Source organism: Schistocerca cancellata, chromosome 2, assembly GCF_023864275.1.
Source record: "Schistocerca cancellata isolate TAMUIC-IGC-003103 chromosome 2, iqSchCanc2.1, whole genome shotgun sequence".
Taxonomy (NCBI): domain Eukaryota; kingdom Metazoa; phylum Arthropoda; class Insecta; order Orthoptera; family Acrididae; genus Schistocerca; species Schistocerca cancellata.
The window spans coordinates 280,574,140-280,593,963 of NC_064627.1; the positions used below are offsets into that span (position 1 = coordinate 280,574,140).

The 19,824-nt window shown below is 38.0% G+C and overlaps 1 protein-coding gene across 1 annotated transcript in view; it reads left to right on the top strand.

Moving 5' to 3' along the window:
* The window catches only part of LOC126161623 (ubiquinol-cytochrome-c reductase complex assembly factor 1), a 123,974-nt gene that overhangs the window by 44,666 nt on the left and 59,484 nt on the right, over nt 1-19,824 (top strand). The window contains exon 2 of the mRNA XM_049917583.1: nt 8,207-8,419. Within this exon, the coding sequence (XP_049773540.1) occupies nt 8,207-8,419 (213 nt within the window). The remainder of the gene's footprint in view (nt 1-8,206; nt 8,420-19,824) is intronic.

Here is a 19,824-nt window from a genome sequence, read left to right on the forward strand (position 1 = left end):
TGTTGATTCATCCACAAGAAAGAGAACAGCCACACGAAAGTGAAACCTACTGCCTCATATTCTTGCACCTTGTCTTTTTCGTTGGTGATCATTAATTCATCGCCATCAATGATATGTCTCTCGGCCAACAGGTTCTTGTATTGCAATACGTATCTCATTGCCAATTGCAATTGAATTAGCAGAGATTGTGTTGGGCAGTGTATTTGTTAGAAGATTTAAATCACGAAGCAACTTTTCGGCATATTTGATGGCTTTAGTGATTTCGCTTCTCGATTGTTCATTCAACCCTTCTACTCAGATGTATCTTCTTCTGGATGCACTTCTGTAGACACACTTGGGTCGTCCATTTCACTGCATTCTTCGAACACAAACGGCACTAACAATGCATTGCAAGCAACGGACATTAAATCCAAATGCAAACTAGTGGTTTAGGAGCTAGGTCACCGCCGTTTGTTTTACCAGGGTGATACATGTTCATTATACACAGAGGACTGTCCATGAGAACTCTTTGCATTAAGAAATTATATCTCCATAGCCAAATAAAAGGCGGTGACCAGGGCAATACACTATCACAATACACAGAGTTTGCACGGGATGCCCCTGCAGACAGTCCGCTTTCTGTTTGACCAAGCCTACACAATTTAAACTTCTTAAGGATGTCACACAATTTACACTGTTTGTTGATGTTCTGTAAAATAAAATGGAAAAATGTCGGACTATTCTGATAAAAAAAAGGGCAAAATCACGGAAAGAACCCGAACACAGTACCTCCAGCTTGGTAGCTGTATACCTTAACCACTGCGCCATACTTACTTGGCTGGAACGTGGCTAATGCTACACATATTACAGTGTGCAATGAACTTAAAAATCAATTTTCTCAAAAACCAAGGCCCGTCACTAAAAAAGTGGATAGCCTCTTACTCAGGGCATGTCCCTCTACAGCATATCGGAGACCCGTCAAAATCTGTTATTTACACTTATGATGGTCCCCTTACCAGTGAAAGACAAGCAATGACTGCCATATCAACTGAAGGTGTGTTGGTAGTGGAAACAGAAGTTGCTAAGGGAATAATTTACCTTGGTAGACTTCTTCGAGGAATGAGAAAACTGTCAGAAGTTAGAGTTCCCAAGGTTAATAATATGATAACATTGAAAGTCAGAGACATTCCTAAATGCCATCATCTCACAAAATGCATAGAGATAAAGCATTTCTTTTTACTCTAGAAAAAGTGATAAGAGGTCAGTCAGACATGCTGCATATTTCCTTTGAACATCAGCAATCTGAGAAAGCCTACTTGCAAAGTTTCAAGAACCAGCTGTAAATGGAGAATCTAGGAGTTTAATGACACCCACTAAGTATCTCTTCCAAACCAGTCATGAGATCAAGATAATATTAATTCAGCATGCACAGAGGTATTTAAACAGTCATTCTTCCTGTGCCCCGTACATGAATGGAATGGGAAGAAGCCCTAATAACTGGTATATTGGAAAGTATGCTATGCCATGCACTCCTCAGTGGTTTGCAGAATATGCATGAAGATTTAGATATACTGATGAAGTTCCTACCAAAACGAAGGCTGTAAGTTGTCATAAAAGGGGTCTTTCATGTTGAGACACATGCTTTTTTTTACCTTTCTCTCTTCAATGAGTAAGGGGTATTGCAGTTATAAAGGTCTTTGTATTTATTTAGTATTGAGGAGGGTTGGAATCGCTGAATGCTAAGAAAAGAATCAGTGTTAAGAAAAGTATCTCCATGTGTAAGTATTTTATTTTGTTCATTTGTTTCTATAACAATGTTGGATTGAGAATAAAATTTCGTGCAGTTGAATTAATCTGCGAGCTGTTTAATTTAACAATTGCAGAAGAGAATTTTTTTTTAAGATAACAAGTGTGCAGTTATTTGGTAATTTCCAAGAATCGGTGTGTACATTGAAGTTTCAGACCCATTTCAATATGTATCAAATAGTTGACTCTCAAAATGTTAAAAGAGACACAACAAAAGATGAACATATTGAAAACACAAAGAGTTTGGCATTGAACATCAAGACATACATAGAGAACCACTCACTACGTGAGTGTAAGGTTTTGTTTAATTAATGGGAATGGGAAAGGTACAATTTACATTTACTATGAATATGTTATGATATACAGTTATGTGGTTATGCAGGAACCTAAGAGTACTGGTTGAATTACTGCAACTGAAATGATTGGTAATTATATTTATAATGCTGTTTGTCAGAAACATTTGTCACGGTGTGTGATGATTAATTTCTAAGCATTTATTTACAAATTTAGTGAATAAGGAGGTGGAAATTGTACAGTCAAATCTCTCAACTTATAATTTTTCTAATCTTCCGAACATTTAGTACCAGTTGCAGTAATGTAATTAGAAGCAGTTGCTTATGCAGTTAATGATAGTCAGATATCCGGCAGGGTGTATTTGGAACTAAATTCTGATGTACAGATGGCAGTAATATGATAGCACAGATAACGAGTGCATAGCTTGGGGAAAAAGAATGCTGTACCACATGAAAATTCTATTCAGAAAACTAATAAATATTAAACAGAGTTACTGGCCAGTACTTACCGTTAGGGCAAGAAATGTTTGGTACTGCTGACAGACGCACATAAAAGTAAAAGTGTTAACAAGATGAGAGGGGACCCACCTGTAGTGTAGTGAGGATGATGGTAGATAAGGATGAAGGGGGGAGCATCAGCAGTTAGATCATGCAGTGCAGGTTTTCAAGGCTGGATCTTGCTGAATTTTGTTTCATGGGCATTAGGCCATGGTCAAAGCATAGTGCACCTAGGAACCACAAAAATTAATATGAATACCTGGCTTAAATAACACAAGACTAAGGACATACAAATAAACTGACAGTAGCAGATTGTGCACTGGATCAGGGAAGCACCAATTTTGTTCCTCAGCATAGAACAACAGGAATGCAAATAGGGGCCAAACTACACAGCGGAGTCTGTTTATGTATTTTAAGTTAATTATATTTGTCTGTTCAGTGGCTTTGAGTGATTAAAGTTTGTAGTAGTCAGTCAGCCCCTAACTTGGCTTGCAAAATTACTATCTTCAGATTAAATCTGATCAGATAATTAATATAGAGGATAAACAGTTTGAAAAAAATATGTATGTGATAATATCATTACACCTTTGCAGATCAGTCTTTATGAGCTGTGTTTCACTGTTGTTTGATCATGTAACATCACTTCCAACAACACTTTTAATGCCTTGTTGACTCTATGCTTGTATGAATTGCCACTGTCATTAAATCAAAATGAGTTGTGTTAAAGGAGCAACTCCCTGTTGGTTGGGGAGGGTACATGTCTCACGTGAATCCTAATTTAGTGAGAGAATGATGAAGAGGATGAACTCGGTTCAGGTCTTCTGTAATGTAGTATCACAGCATAAATTCTTTTTATGTAATAGTTTCCTGCAAATTGGCACTGCAGGGGGGGGGGGGGGGGCTGTCATTCTCCACCACAGACGTTGCTTTCTGTTTATCCTGCCCCATAGATACTGCTTAGTGGGAAGTGGTCAGTGCCTTCCATTCGGGTGACCACCTCCCTGTCTGGATCCACCTGTCTGAAGAGCTGTCCCTGAAAAGAAGCTGCCACAGTGGATTCGTGGCAGAGCTGACTGGATGCTGAACAGCCAACTGGCTGCTTTTGAACACTGATATAGTGTCCGGAAAAGGGTGGACCATATTACCAGCACGAACCACTATGCCTCTGATGTGTAGCCGTCACTGCGAAATGTAGATGTTGGCGTGCGATGGAGGAATGTAGGACGTGGATGGAAACTATCAGGATGCGCCGTATTAAAACTCTGCTGTGATCTTCAAGTATTTTATTATTCCCAGCTACAGTGTCACAGGGTCCCGCGATGCTGAGGACGCCACTTCGCTGTCTGTAAAACAGCTTGGCGCAGAAGGGCTACCTCAGCGACCCGTGCAATGTACTGCGGCGTACTGGTCGTGTACAGCTGCGGAGTTTTGACGATGTCTGGATGCGCCAGCAGCCAACTCGGCAGCCTTCACCCCGTTGCTTCTTCACCGTCGTGGTTAGGATCGCGGCGACTACAAGCGCCTGTGATCAGACAGCCAAATCTGTGGCCCTCGCCCCGGGATACCTCCGGCATGTGTTGGGAGACAACAAGACTGCCCGCGGTAGTGAGTTGTCGAGTGGCCCGCCGCTGGCTGGCTCCGGACCCCATGTTGGCCTCAGAGGGTCGAACCAATGACCTGCCATGGTCTGGAACCCTGGCGCCCCATCTGTTGCTGCGTATAGTCGGTGGTGTGACACGCCCCTCTGTCCAGGAGAGCTGCCACACTCGAATGCCCCTTGTTAGAAAACCGGCATCTGTTTATACGCAGCTGTGCGCCTCTGCCTTGCTAACAAGCCGCTCCGAGTGACGTATTCATAACACCTAGGTTGTGCCAGTGGGCCCCTTCTGCCTGTAACTTGCACCATGCAAACTGCTACTTTTACTCTTTTCAGCAGTTCGATGGCCCTGTGGTCTCCGTTCTACTTCGCAGCTGCTGGTCAGCTTAACTTACTGTCATCAAGCTTGTGCCTGGCTGTAACTCGTGCACTCAGAAATATTGCACCAAATCTAACTTTCCTATCTTAAATGGTGGTGCTGCTAAAGATGCATCTGTCCCCAAATCCTCAGTCTGACTTCAGTGGTGACATGTCACATAGCAGAATGATGAGTCTCTCTCCACAATCAAGGTTAGATACATGGTTTTGCAACTGTTTAAATGCCAACCACTCACTACAAACCTTACAGCCTTTTATCGAGAGGACAGAAGCATGAAGAACAAAGAGAGCAAGAAGAGGTCATGGCAAGTGTTTCTGGACTTGATAAATGGTTTCACTAGCTCCAAAAATGTTTGAAGCTATCTGCAAAATTTGTCAGATTACCTATAACTGCTGTGCTTGGGCAAGGGTGTGTCCATTCTGTACCTGGAGACATTGTCCAGGCAATGGCAGAGTGCTTCAGTTTGATCACTGCCACTGAAAATCAGGATCCAGCTTTCTGCTGCCATCAGCCATTAATGTACAAGGGTGGTTGAAATTTCCATTCCTACAACACCAAGGACTATAGCGGACCCTTTTCTGTGTGGGAGCTTGAGTGTGCATTCTCTCAGGTCAGGTAGACTCTGTCAGGTAAGGACCATAGCCAGAACAGCATGTTACAGTACCTCAAATTGGATTCAAAGGTTATCGTCCAATCTCTTTTTCATAAAATGTGATTGACTGGAGACTTTCCTGACTCATGGAAGAAGGCAAGTTCGTTATCTCCTCCCACACATTGCCCGGTAGTTACTACAGCGTGGCCCTCGCTAGCTGTGTAGGAAAGATGCTAGAACGTGTGGTCAGTCAGCATCTGGCTTTGGTCCTAGAATCATGGGAACTGCAAAGCCTCTACTAGTGTTGTGGTTTTTGGAGGAATCATTTAACCTTGGACAACCTTACCATGCTACAGGTGGGAATGCAACTATCTTTTGTACATAGGCAGCACCTCATAGGTATTCTCTTTGATTGTGAGAGGATCTACGATGCTACCTGGAAGCATCACATCCTAGGAAATCTCCACAAATGGGACTTAAGAGGATGACTACCAACATTCATACTGTCCTTCCTTTCCAGACTGACGTTTTTATATCAGGGTAGTGATGCTCTTCCTGAGCAATTCAAGTAAGAGAATGGTCTCCCTCAGGGATCTGTTTTAAGTGTGACTATGTGCTATTGCCATGTAAAGTCTTCCATTTGGTGTTGTTTGTTTGCAGGCAACTTTGCCATATTATGTTCCTTCTCCAGCCTTGCAACAACCACTTGTCAGTTACAATTCACAGTATTGAAGGAGTTGGTGGAATTTCTCTGTCTCACATTTGATGAGTGGCTGACATGGTTACCACATCTGTCGAATGTAAAAGTTGAAAACCTGAAGACATTAAAATGACTCGACCACAGGTCATGTGAAACAGACCGAACATGTCTGCTGCAGTTTTACAAGGAATTTGTGCAATTCCGCCTTGACTCCAAATACATAGTTTACAGCTCGGATAGGCCATCTTATTGCAACATCAATACTGTTCACCATGAGGGGAATGAGCTGGTAACAAGATCACACAGAAACAATCTGATTCCCAGCCTCTGTGTTGTGATAGTTAGACTGGCTAGTGATCCACTGCTTATCATGTGCCAGCAAATTCTCATGAAGCAACATGTATGAAATGTACTCTCAACCCCACGGTCACTAGCACTCCATCCGTGTTCACCATACCATTGTTCCAGGGTGATTGATTTATTTTTTTTATTTCCCCGTTGATCAACCAGGCACAGTTCCTTACTATATTATTCAGCTGTTGTGGGTTAGTCTGTGTTTTAACCATAAATGACTGGCAGCACATGTCTCCTTAGTCTTTTGTGTGAAAGTGCGGGTGAGACAGAGTGGCTGAGAATTATATTTTACATTTTACCTTTTGGTAATAATAATGATACACATCTCCAATTAGTGTAGTTATGACATTGATGACCTTGCTGTTGAGTGCCACATACGTACCACTGCCACCACCAGCTTGAAGTCCATCACAAAAAGGAAGAAAGATTAAGAGTTTAACATCCCACCAACAGTGTGGTCATTAGACACACAGCACAAGCTCGTACTGTGGAAGGATGGGAAAGGAAATGAGCCATGCCGTTTTTGAAGAACAGTTTGCCTGGAGTGACTTGGGGAAATCACAGAAAACCCAAATCTGAATGGCCAGGCAATGATTTGAACTGTTGTCCTCCTAATGGGAATTCAGTGTGCTAACCACTGCACCACTTCACTCAGTGAAGTCCATCAAAGTCACATTAAAATTCTCCTTGTGGTTTGGAATACAGACTGGTTGAAAACAGTGGAGTGAATAGAAATAATGAGTGAAATATTTCTTACCTAAAACAGGGTTACTTATTTTTAGTGACCCAAGTTACACTGGTACTCAGAAGTAAATGATGGGCAAAATCTCATGCAGTATAGTATGAGACATAAGGTGAAAGTGAGTGGTAGGACCAGATGTATTATTAAAGTATTTAAATAGTACTTTGAAAACAAGATAAGTGCATTAGTACCAGGTGCTGAAACTGGAGTTTGACTAGTACGCACAGTTTTAAAAATATGCGAGGGTTGGAACTTTAATAGTGGCAACTATTTATTTACAGCTCGTACAAAATAAATACGTGTTTCAAAGTTTTACTGACCTGCAAAGTAGTCACCAGCATTGTGTATAACTCGTTGCCAGCGATGTGGAAGCCTTAGGATACTCTTAGTAGTGCCAGTTGTGTTGACAGTTCGAATGGTGCGGTCTATTGCCCAACGAATTTGTAGTAGTTCCGAAGCAAATGCCTTGAAGTGTTTCCTTCAGTTTAGAAATAGAGTTGAACTCGCGAGGGCTAAAGTCAGGGGAGTGAAGTAGGTGGTATAGCACTTAGCAGTCCCGTCAGTCAAACAAATCAGTAACAGCTTGTGCTGTATGTGTTCGAGCATTGTCCTGCGAAATGATGGTCAAGTTCTGCAGAAAATGTTTTCATTTCTGTCTCTAAGCTGGTTGTAGGTTGTGTTCCAAAAATGAATAGCATAGCAGAAGTGATGACACTTTCTGCAAGACCTGACCATCATTTTGCAGGACAATGCTCAAGCACGTACAGTGCAAGCTGTTACTGATTTGACTGATGGGGCTGCTAAGTGCTATACCACCTACTACATTCCCCTGATTTATGCCCTCGTATGTTAAACTCTGTTTCTAAACTGAAGGAAACACTTCACAGCATTCGCTTCAGATCTGCTACAAATTCGTCGGGCAATAGACAGCGCCATTCGAACTGTCAACACAACTGGCACTGCTAAGAGGATCCTATGGCTTCCACATCTCTGACAACAGGTTATACACAATGCTGGTGACTACTTTGAAGGTCAGTAAAACTTTGAAACACGTATCTGTTTTGTACGAGCTGTAAATAAATAGTTGCCGCTATTAAAGTTCCAACCCTCGTAGTTACGTATGCAACAATTATTTTTAAATTTGTGTTAGTAGGCTGCTTTCCTGTCAGAAATTATTCTAATACTGATTTTTGTCTTTGATTATGAATGAATATTTAATAGTTCGAGTTCAAAATTTCAATATCTCATGCACATATTTGTTTACAGGTACCATCACAGTGTTACAGAAGACCAGTTGTAACAGAATATCTAAAACCCACAATTGTAAGCTCTTCAGCAACAAGATGCCACTGTTTCATTCATACCTCTGTTCCTGTTCAAAAAGAAACAAAAGTTTTAGCTGTTGGTGCCAACCAGTCAGATGATGGAGTGATAAGGAAACTGACTAGACGTTTGGGTGTCTTGGATCATTCGAAGTCGGTAAGGTACTGAAGTTATCTAACTCTGTAGTTTCTAAGTGCATGGATAAAAAAAATATGCCACTTCCAGGTGATACTGGGAATTTTGCAGTCCACGTCTCAGCTATCTTCAGCATATATGACAACTTATTAACTAACTCATTTATTCTTGTAATTGTCATTTAAACCTAATATCAGAATTTAATATTAAACAACTTTTTTTCCTTTTGAAAAGTTTTAGCACCAGATTCCTGTCATTTGTAGGCATTATAAACTTCCCAGTTTATGCCCTTCATAAAAATTCTTTTTTGGATTAAGAGGTCTGCTGGTTTCTGCAGTAGTGCTGATTTGGGAATTCTTCCATCTTTCATGCATAGAACAGCCCCAGAAGCTTCAGTCATCTGTCAGCTATGATTTTGTACAGCTTGTGCAGACCACCTCTTCTCAGCCTGTCACCATTTGAAATGTGGACAGGCTAACTGATCTTCAAAATTTGACTCGAGGATAGTTGATGCGAACATTGAGCTTAATGTGCTGGTTTTACTGACATTTCTCAGGTCTCACAAGCGCATATGGCCATTGATTGGATGATAAAGTGATAGACATAAACGCCGAGGAAGCTGAAAACTGGGCAGCTGATTGAGTTCTCAGGAAGAAACTATAGCTTGAAATGCTACTTAGCATTAGAGAAACAAAGTAATTTCTAACTTACATGTGCTTTCACAAAGTTTGCTACCCATACAGCATTTTGTTAGGGTCTTTGTGTGCACTTCTTAAAATTTCTTTCTGCTACTATAACCATCTTTTTGCACATACCTTAAAATGAAGTATGCAGTTACGAAGTCAAATGCCTTGTCATTTACATTTGATACATTTTCCCTGTATTTCATATTCTTTGTTATCCATCAGTATTCTGGACCAAGGACTGAGCAGTTTTGTGTGTGAATGTCTGTAGAAAGTATTTAGAGATTACTTCATGTGATTCTTTAGTACTGTACTCCCTTTACTCCACCAAAAACAAATTAGCCTCTTTACAAGCTCCGTTCTTATTGACATCTTCAACTTTTATAGTCCTGTCTTCCTCAGTTGCGTGTAATATTACTATATATTAATAATTTTTACTTCTTATTGTCCTTAAGCAAGATGTATACTGCAGAGGCAATAGTCATTTCACAGCTTCTGAATCACTTCTTAAAGTTGCCCTAAAATGTTAAAAAAAAAAAAAAAAATCATTTTTCACCCAGAAAGACAAATTTCAGATCACCATTATAAAAAAAAGTGCATTATCTAATGTTTTGCTTGGCCGATATTAGATTATAGTTGATCTGCACTAAATGTTTTATGATTTAGTATTATCATTCGGGTCATTCTATGTCAGACAGTTTAGTTTTGGAACATTTTCTTTCTCGGCTGTCATGGATTTTAGTGAAATTTTATGTGAACATTCCCACGTCCCCAGTGAATGTTAGTGAAGCTTAATGTATGTTGTAGCAATACTGACAGAGATACAGTAACTTGTTTGCCTCCACATGCAACTTTGCACAGAGTGAGCGTGAATTTCTGATTAATCTGAACTGTTATTTCTCCAGCAATATTTTGTTGAAAGGAATAAATTTGCCCCTCTTGTACAACTTTGTGGCCCCCTAAGAATAATAATGAAAAGAATTCTACAAGCCATATTTAGTCAAAAACGTTTAGGCAAAATTGCCTAGAAAAATCGCAGTCTGAAAAAATTTCAAAGTTTGCCTTCTTATATCGTAGGGACTAGAGGTAAGAATATTGTGAAACGTGACATATGGTAACCTAACAACACAAGGGTCTCAAATATAAAGTTTCATTTATGTACCACTTTCCAATACTGAATAAATTAAGTTCAAAGTTGAAGATTTAGTTAAAAGGTCAAAATGTAATATTTTTGACATGGTGTTTCAGAAAACATTGTCCTATTAATCTATCCAAACTGGGTTCATTAGAAATGCCATAGTTTTAATTGCAGAAAAAGTGTATTTGATTATCCACTGCCTGCTAACAATGCTACATAATGTGAATCAAAGTGGGGAGTGAAAATTGTCATGGAAAAAAAGACTAAAATAAAGTATATTCGACAATTCTTTTACAAATATTATTTTTTATTAAAACTTCCAAACCAGTCTCATTTGAACCAATTTGTTTTGAGCCGCTCCAGAATAGTACGTTTGATTTCCAACATGGGCTAACGATGCTACAAAAATTGAGGCAAAGTAGCCAGAAAAATAGTGCTGCGAGTGAAGTTTTAACTTTGGCTTCTCAAATTTCATTGATTAAAGGCATGATAATCATGAAACTTTGGAAACAACTTAGCAACATAAGTTTTCTAATTTGAAGTATTCCAATACTACTTTCTAAATTTTTACGAAGTCAGTTCCGTCTTGATTTTCGTAAAAATTACAAAAATAAATCACATTCAGTTTGCTTTTATAAAATCTGTTTTTCATAACTGATTTCAAACTAATCACAGTTGGAAGGAGCATGTTTTCAGGTATCCAGAAAATCACATTTGATGTGCACTGACAATATCTGAAAATGACAAATTTGGAAGAAGGTGCTATGTCAACAGGCTACATTGCAGCAAACTGTTGTCCTCGTTTCATTGTATATGGTTTTTACTTTTAAACTGGCAAATAATACCTCACTACATTGTGTTAGTCCATGGTGACATTGTCACTACCAGTTCAAGAACATGAGCCAGCACTCCCAGTGCCATAAGAGTTGCACAATACAAGCCATGAGCAGGTTTCTTCATCCAGATTCCTGAACCTGTAGTTTGGTTTCCTAATTTACATTCCAAAGACTTTGCTGAAAATTGTTCATTTGTTAAAGATGCTGCTCAGGGATTTCGTAGGGAAAGTTGCAAGCGAAGGTACATAATTTTATAGCTTATTATGTCAGTGAGGATATTGTTGCAAAATGTTAGTTGTTGTATATTTCTGCAAAATGTTAGTTGTTGCATATATCTGTATGAGGGTATCTTCGAAAATTGATGGACTTTTTATTGACTCAAACAAGTATCACCAAATTATATTATTTGAGAGGTGGCTTAGCTGTAGAACATACAAAAATAAGAACTTTAGCCACAAAACCGATTTCAACATTGATGTTGCTGGGACTTTTTGGCACAACCACAAAAAGTCTCCATTAAATGGGATTGGTGGCACAACCAAGCGATTGGCTACTTGCACAAGTGTACAAAGGCCATCAACAAGTCAAATCTTGATGCTAAAAATCTATCCACCTTTCAAGGCCAAAACATACATTGCATGAAACATATACACATTCCAGAACCGTATGAGAGAGAATCATCAGTTTGGAAACTGATGTAGTTGTTACATGACTGTTACATATCCTATATATATGATAATTAATGGTAGATCAGCACCATTATTGATATAGCAACAGAACAAAATGATGCACTGATAAGATTTATGCATCCTGAAGGCTCGGCTGATTCATTTTATTGGCTCGAAAGACAGAATGCTTGTTGGGTAGCAGAACACTACCTCAAATCCACCCTCTCGTTTCCTTCAATATAATCATCTGGCCGAAAGTATCAATTTACAGAAAACAAAGTGCAGAAAATGGCTCCAAAATTTCGAAAGATGTAAACTGCAATGTTGTCATCTACTTGTATATGAGGTACTCCTACAGATTTGAGAATATGAGATAGTTACAGCAAATCACATTTTAAGCAGACAGGTATTACCACAGGTCTTTGAAACTGAAATTAAGAAACCAAATTACAGGTTTGTGAACCTTGATGAAGAAATCTACCCATGGCTGTTATTGTGTGACCCCGTAATGTCGATGGGGTTGCTGGTTGATGTTCTCGAAGTAGGTTACTGCAATGTAGCCTGTTGCCTTGGTGCATATCTTCCAATTTGTCTGTCATTTTCAGGTGTTGTTAGTACACATTGGAAAAATGTTGTGGTTAATTTGAAATCAATTATGGAAAACAGATTTTCTGAAAGAAAAATGAATGTGATATCTTTTGTAATTTTTATAAAAATCAAGCTGGAACAGATTTTGTAGAAATTTGGAATGAAGAATATGAATGATATCTTATGCTGGGTAACCTTATGTTGCTAAGTTGTTGTCCAAAGTTTCATCCATATCGCGCCTGTAATCAATTAGATATAAGAAGCCAAAGTTAAAACTTTATTCGCAGTGTGATTTTTACAAGTATTTGCTCCAAATCATGTAATATTGTTAGCCCATCTACGAAATTAAACCCACTGTTCTGGAGGGGCTTGAAACACATTGTTTCGAATGAGACTGGTTTTGAAGTTTAACAGAAAATGGTATTTGTGAAAGAAGTGTTGAATATGCTCTATTTTCATCTTTTCACAAAAAACATCCATCTTTCTGGGAAATATCTAAATTATTGGAGAATAGTTGGTATTCTGTATTCCACGTCCTTGTGCTACTGAGCTATTGCATATCGACATTCATGTTCAACATGTTTTTACTCTGCGAAATAAGAATTTGAAGTTTTCATTTTTCTGTGCCATGATTTTTGTGCCCAACTTTGATTCAGATTATCTAACATTGTTAGTCTGTGTTGGATAATCAAATATACCTTTTTTCCAATTAAAACCAAGGTCTTTTAGTTCTATAGAACAGTTTTTTAGAACATTTGCAAAATTTTTGGTCTTTATAAAAGAGGTACATATATGGAACTTCATGTTTGAGAACCTTTGTGGTGCTAGGTTACTACTTGCCAAGTTTCATGTTCCTTGAAATATAACAATGGAAACTTTGAAAGTTATTGGGCAATTTTGTGTAAACTTTCCTGGCTGAAACTGGCTTGTAGAATTCTTTTCTGTATTATTCTTAAGAGAACACATAAAGCTGTACAAGATGGCCAAATTTTGTTTCTTTCAAGAAATGTTTCCTGAGGTATAACAGCTCAAAAATCACTAGAAATTCACGTTCGCTCTGTGCACTCATGCTTGGAATCCAGCAAGTGACTATTATCTTAGCAAGTAGGTGTATTGCTTTGATGAACATTAAACTGTATGAGTGTTCATTGGGGACATGTGTGAATGTTTACACACAATTTCATAGAAATTCACGATGGTCAGACAGCCCAGGTGAGCTGACATGAAATGACCCATTGTTACATGCTTTTCATGGCTGGTTGGTGGAATCCTGCATGACTTTTTATTGTTATTGCATTTATGTTGTTATCAGGAGATTGGCTGTATGTTGCATAGTATTAAATGAATCAGTATTCAGTTCAGTTATTGTGATGATTTCATTTCATTGTTAAAAATTAAATTATAAGTAGTGTCTTAAGTAGGGCTAACTGATTTCTGTTTGTAGCGACTTACAGTGAATTGAATTGACTTGGCACTAGGATAGTGGTGAATACAATGATTTTGTCTTGGTTTTAATTCTAGAAATAATAATAATAATAATAAACCCGGTACAACATAAAAGGCATGCACGGTGGATACAAGCAGAAACAGACACATACAAGATGATACCACAAATGCCTGAAGTGATAATTTTGCAGCATGAAGTCAACCAAGCAATTAATTCTACTCACAATTGGAAAGCCCCTGGAAAAGATAAAATACCAAATATCTGGCTAAAGAAGTTCACCTCAACACATTCACATCTAACTAAATTATTTAACAGTTACATTGCAGACCCATACACATTCCCTGATACACTTACACATGGAATAACTTATCTGAAACCTAAAGATCAAGCAGACACAGCAAACCCAGCAAAATATCGCCCCATAACATGCCTACCAACAATATACAAAATATTAACTTCAGTCATTACACAGAAATTAATGACACATAAAACACAGAACAAAATTATAAATGAAGAACAAAAAGGCTGTTGCAAAGGAGCACGAGGATGTAAAGAGCAACTGATAATAGATGCAGAGGTGACATATCAAGCTAAAACTAAACAAACGTCACTACACTATGCATATATTGATTACCGAAAAGCTTTTGATAGTGTACCCCACTCATGGTTACTACAAATATTGGAAATATACAAATTAGATCCTAAATTGATACTGTTCCTAAACATAGTAATGAAAAATTGGAAAACCACACTTAATATCCAAACAAATTCAAATAATATCACATCACAGCCAATACAGATTAAGCGTGGAATATACCAAGGAGACTCATTAAGTCCTTTCTGGTTCTGCCTTGCTCTGAACCCACTATCCAACAGGCTAAATAATACAAATTATGGATACAATATTACTGGAACATACCAACACAAAATCACACATTTGCTATACATGGATGATCTAAAACTACTGGCAGCAACAAATCAACAACTCAACCAATTACTAAAGATAACAGAAGTATTCAGCAGTGATATAAATATGGCTTTTGGAACAGACAAATGTAAGAAAAATAGCATAGTCAAGGGAAAACACACTAAACAAGAAGATTACATATTGGATAACCACAGCGACTGCATAGAAGCGATGGAAAAAACAGATGCCTATAACTATCTAGGATACAGACAAAAAATAGGAATAGATAATACAAATATTAAAGAAGAACTAAAAGAAAAATATAGACAAAGACTAACAAAAATACTGAAAACAGAATTGACAGCAAGAAACAAGACAAAAGCTATAAATACTTATACCAATATTGACCTACTCATATGGAGTAGTGAAATGGAGCAACACAGACCTAGAAGCACTCAATACACTTACACGATCACAAGGCCACAAATATAGAATACATCACATACATTCAGCAACTGAAAGATTCACATTAAGCAGGAAGGAAGGAGGAAGGGGATTTATCGATATAAAAAAACCTACATTATGGACAGGTAGAAAATTTAAGAAAATTCTTTCTAGAATGAGCAGAAACTAGCAAAATACACAAAGCAATCACTCATATAAATACGTCGGCTACACCATTGAAATTTCATAACCACTTCTACAACCCTTTAGATCACATAACATCAACAGATACGAAGAAAGTAAATTGGAAAATGAAAACACTACATGGCAAGCACCCGTATCATCTAACACAGCCACACATAGATCAAGACGCATCTAACACATGGCTAAGAAAAGGCAATATATACAGTGAGATGGAAGGATTCATGATTGCAATACAGGATCAAACAATAAACACCAGATATTACAGCAAGCATATTATTAAAGATCCCAATACCACAACAGATAAATGCAGACTTTGCAAACAACAAATAGAAACAGTAGATCACATCACAAGTGGATGTACAATACTAGCAAACACAGAATACCCCAGAAGACATGACAATGTAGCAAAAATAATACATCAACAGCTTGCCTTACAACATAAACTTATAAAACAACACATTCCCACATACAAGTATGCACCACAAAATGTACTGGAGAATGATGAATACAAATTATACCGGAACAGAACGATTATAACAGATAAAACAACACCACATAACAAACCTGACATCATACTTATCAATAAAAAGAAGAAATTAACACAACTAATCGAAATATCCATACCCAATACAACAAATATACAAAAAAAAAACAGGAGAAAAAATTGAAAAATACATCCAACTGGCTGAGGAAGTTAAGGACATGTGGCATCAGGATAAAGTTGACATACCAATTATACTATCAACTACAGGAGTCATACCACACAATATCCACGAGTACATCAACGCAATACAGCTACATCCAAACTTATATATACAACTACAGTAATCTGTAATTATTGATACATGTTCAATTACCCGAAAGTTCCTAAATGCAATATAACATATACTGTACAGTTAAAAGGAAGTCACGCTTGATCAAGGTCCGCATCACTTTTCATTTTTGACCAGACATAACGTCTGAGAAAAGAAAGAAAGAAATAATAATAATAATATAATGCGAAGCCTCTTGTACTCCATTCAACGAAGGAAAATTGGGGGAAGAAAATTGCTTAGTCGCAAAATTTTGCGCAGTGCTGTTAGGGATTGTTGTGAACAACATACTAAATATCCTGACCAATTGGGTGTGAGCATTGAGATGTGGGGGTGTTCAAAGGTCACTTCCTTTTAGTTTTTCTCAAAACCTGTGGCTTATAGTGAAAATGTTTCCCAATACAAAATTAAACTACATTAAATTTTCTACAAAAATTGTCCTATTCACTTTTTCTATAGGACTAGTGGACTCTGTGTTGCAGGGGATGGGAAAATCACAGGTTATGAAAAATACCGTTCTGGTAGTATAAAAGTAATATCTATCTTTCACAGGAGAGCTCGTGTAAAGTTTGGAAGGTAGGAGATGAGGTACTGTTAGAAGTAAAGCTGTGAGGATGGGATGTTAGCCGTGCTTGGGTAGTTCAGATGGTAGAGCACATGCCTGTGAAAGGCAAAGGTCCCGAGTTTGAGTCTTGGTCCGGCACACAGTTTTAATCTGCCAGGAAGTTTCATATTGGTGCATACTCCACTGCAGAGTGAAAATTTCATTCTGAATATCTGTCTTCAAATTAAGTGGGTTAAAAACTAATATTAAATATGTGTACTGTGTATATTTACAGTAGAGCTACATTAAGGGATAAATGGTGTTCCAAGAGTGTAATAATATGAAATTTTGTGTAAATATTCACACATGTCCCCAATGAATATGATACAGTTTAATGTTCATCAAAGCAATGTCTGATGTAGAAGCATGGGGGAAAGTAAGCTGCCGGTTTGTGGTCATGCATTTCCATCATCTATAGATTTGTGAACCTCAGGTTGAGCAGTTGATTCCTCACTCTATCTACCCCATTACTCCACAAGAAGCAACTACGGGATGATTCACAAAGTAACGTGGATCCTCCGCAACACACTTTGTGAATCACTGGTGACGTAGTGTGCAGATTTACTTGCGGAATGTTTATTTTGCACAAGATATGTTAATGCTACATGGGGTGCAGATATGAGTTACTAATAACACTAACACAAGTAATGGATATGGACAGTATCTAAGTAAGTCTCTATGTAACTGGTCTGCACTGCTAGAGGGGAAATTCGTTCTTTAGTCATCTTGTGTACTAGCTGTTCTTCCGGAGAAGGCAACTTCCCCCACTATGAATGATGCTCACTTTCAGTTTACAGGCAGACTATACCTCCCTAGCATTTCCAGTCCATTTCTATTATATGAGCAGACAAAATGAGTTCACAGAGCTCGTGTTTGTGTAGTAGAGTTTTTTTTTAATTTTTAAAGTGAGTACTTATTTGCACTTTTTAAATGAGCAGTTGTGTAAAAACACCCAACAGTTGGAGCTGTCAGCTGTTTACCACTCTGAAGAGCCTTTTCTGAGTGTAATATGCTGTCAGTATGTGTTCGACATTGTTGATTTCATTGTTTCCACTATCACTGACTGGAATACTTTTCACAGCACGAGAGGTTTCAGAGGCATCATTTCAGTCTAAGCTCTCAGAAAAATCTGAAGAGGCCCAGGCACTTAAATTGCCTCCCTCTGCAACAGGAGGAGATCACCTAGGTGTTACAGAACTTCAGACATTTCATCATAAATCAAGCAATGTATTACAGCAGATTACTGTTCTAGACTTGAACGTGATCCATCTCATTCCATCATATTCACACCCATCGTGGAAGATATACAGTGGATGTGTTGGGAGTGGCTTCACTCAGTGAAGCCTACTCTACAAGTACCAGCAATTCCTGGCTAGAAAAGAAGTATGCAGTCTTTGAGTAACACAATTAATCATTAGACAAATAACTTACTTTCTGGTCGTTCATTAATTCACCACCACATGACTAAAACACAATTACATGAGTTTATAATATACTGTCAGCAGTAGACAGCAGCAAGGTGCCACATTTACCAACCCAATCCCTTTCCCACTAACATTACATAGTTCACTGATAACATCACCATTATGAAACTATCTGACAGGAAGCTTTCCTTTCACAAGCAATGTGCTCCAATATACTTTCTTCAGAAGTTCTAGCCACACAAGGCGTGCAGGAAAACATCTGTGATTTTTAGAAGTTAAAGAAAATAAAACTGTGTATGCAGGTCATGAATCGTATGTGTATAGCTCAGATGCCCACGAAAGGCAAGATTCTGGGTTCAAGTCCTAGTCCAACAAACAGTTTTAATCTGCTAGGAAGTTTCAGTAAGTACTTAACAATTGGACTATGTAGTTGGGATGTAGTCCAAATTTGTGATTTTCATAGTGGAAGATTCCAAAATCATATAAAATAGCATTAGTTCTGCTTAATTAAATTTATCCATTCTACACTGTTTAATGCCATGATTGTATAGTACTCAATTACAGATCCAAACAGCTGCAAAGACTTCATTAAGTAACTAGTTGCAGCTGTTTAGAGCTAAAATTGATTCTTTCCTCAGATTATTTTGTATGTTTTCTACATGGTGAGTTAAAAAAAAAAGTGGTGAATTTTTGTCGCTTAGAGGATAAGTCTCTGGAGAGACAGGTAGTCTTTTTAGTACCTAAGCATCAAGGAGATGGAAGGCTGCCACTCCATGAATGTCAAGATTGTTTTGCAAATGCTTCAAAACCTTCATTGATGAAACAAGCTGCTTTGCAGCACTTTTATCAGATGCTGATTCACTGTAAACAACTGTGCTTAGCCCTCTGTGCCAGCTTATTGTTAAGCACAAATTGTCATCTGCCTGCAAGAACTGACATCTTTCTGAGTAGCACCTTCAAGTTTGGGAATACTTTTTGCTAAATTTGAAAGAAGGTTATCTACTTCTTTTGTGTCCTGTAAGGATTCAGCAGTTAATTACACAATAATTTTAAGGGTATTTTCTTCTACTTAACTTGAAGTTCTGCTGACTAGTATGCAATGTGCTTGATGTTGATTTTTCACATTTTGTATGCCCTGCATTTGTGAGCAGACAATGTCATTAAGGAGCAGTTTCTAATAATGTTTAAAGATTTCAGTAATTTCTTGCTCAGTGGTCTGACTTAGGCTTCTAGTAATGGATGGAAGAAACCATGGAATTATTTCCTAGATGAGATGGAGTGGTGTCCAACAATAAAAGATTTCATTAGCTGTCCTTTAGAGACATTGTGAGATGTCGAATCGACTCACATCCTCAGCAAATGAGGAACCTTTTTGCTATAATGCTGATGACATGCAGTCCATCTGAGCCAGATTTCCTGTGGAAAAATATGAGGTGGCACTGAGTGAGAACATACTTGGCACAGTCTGGAGGAAGAATCTGACATTGAATATTACATTTGGTCTGCATATTTTCAATGACATTGTTAGCTGCAACAGGCAGAAGATGTGCTTTGTTGATGCTGTGCATGTAAGCAATTTTCACCAAGATAAACTCACACTGCAATGAAAAGTCTGTGTATTATGCATGTTTATTTATATACAATAGCAGACTTTGGAATTCTTAGTTGTGT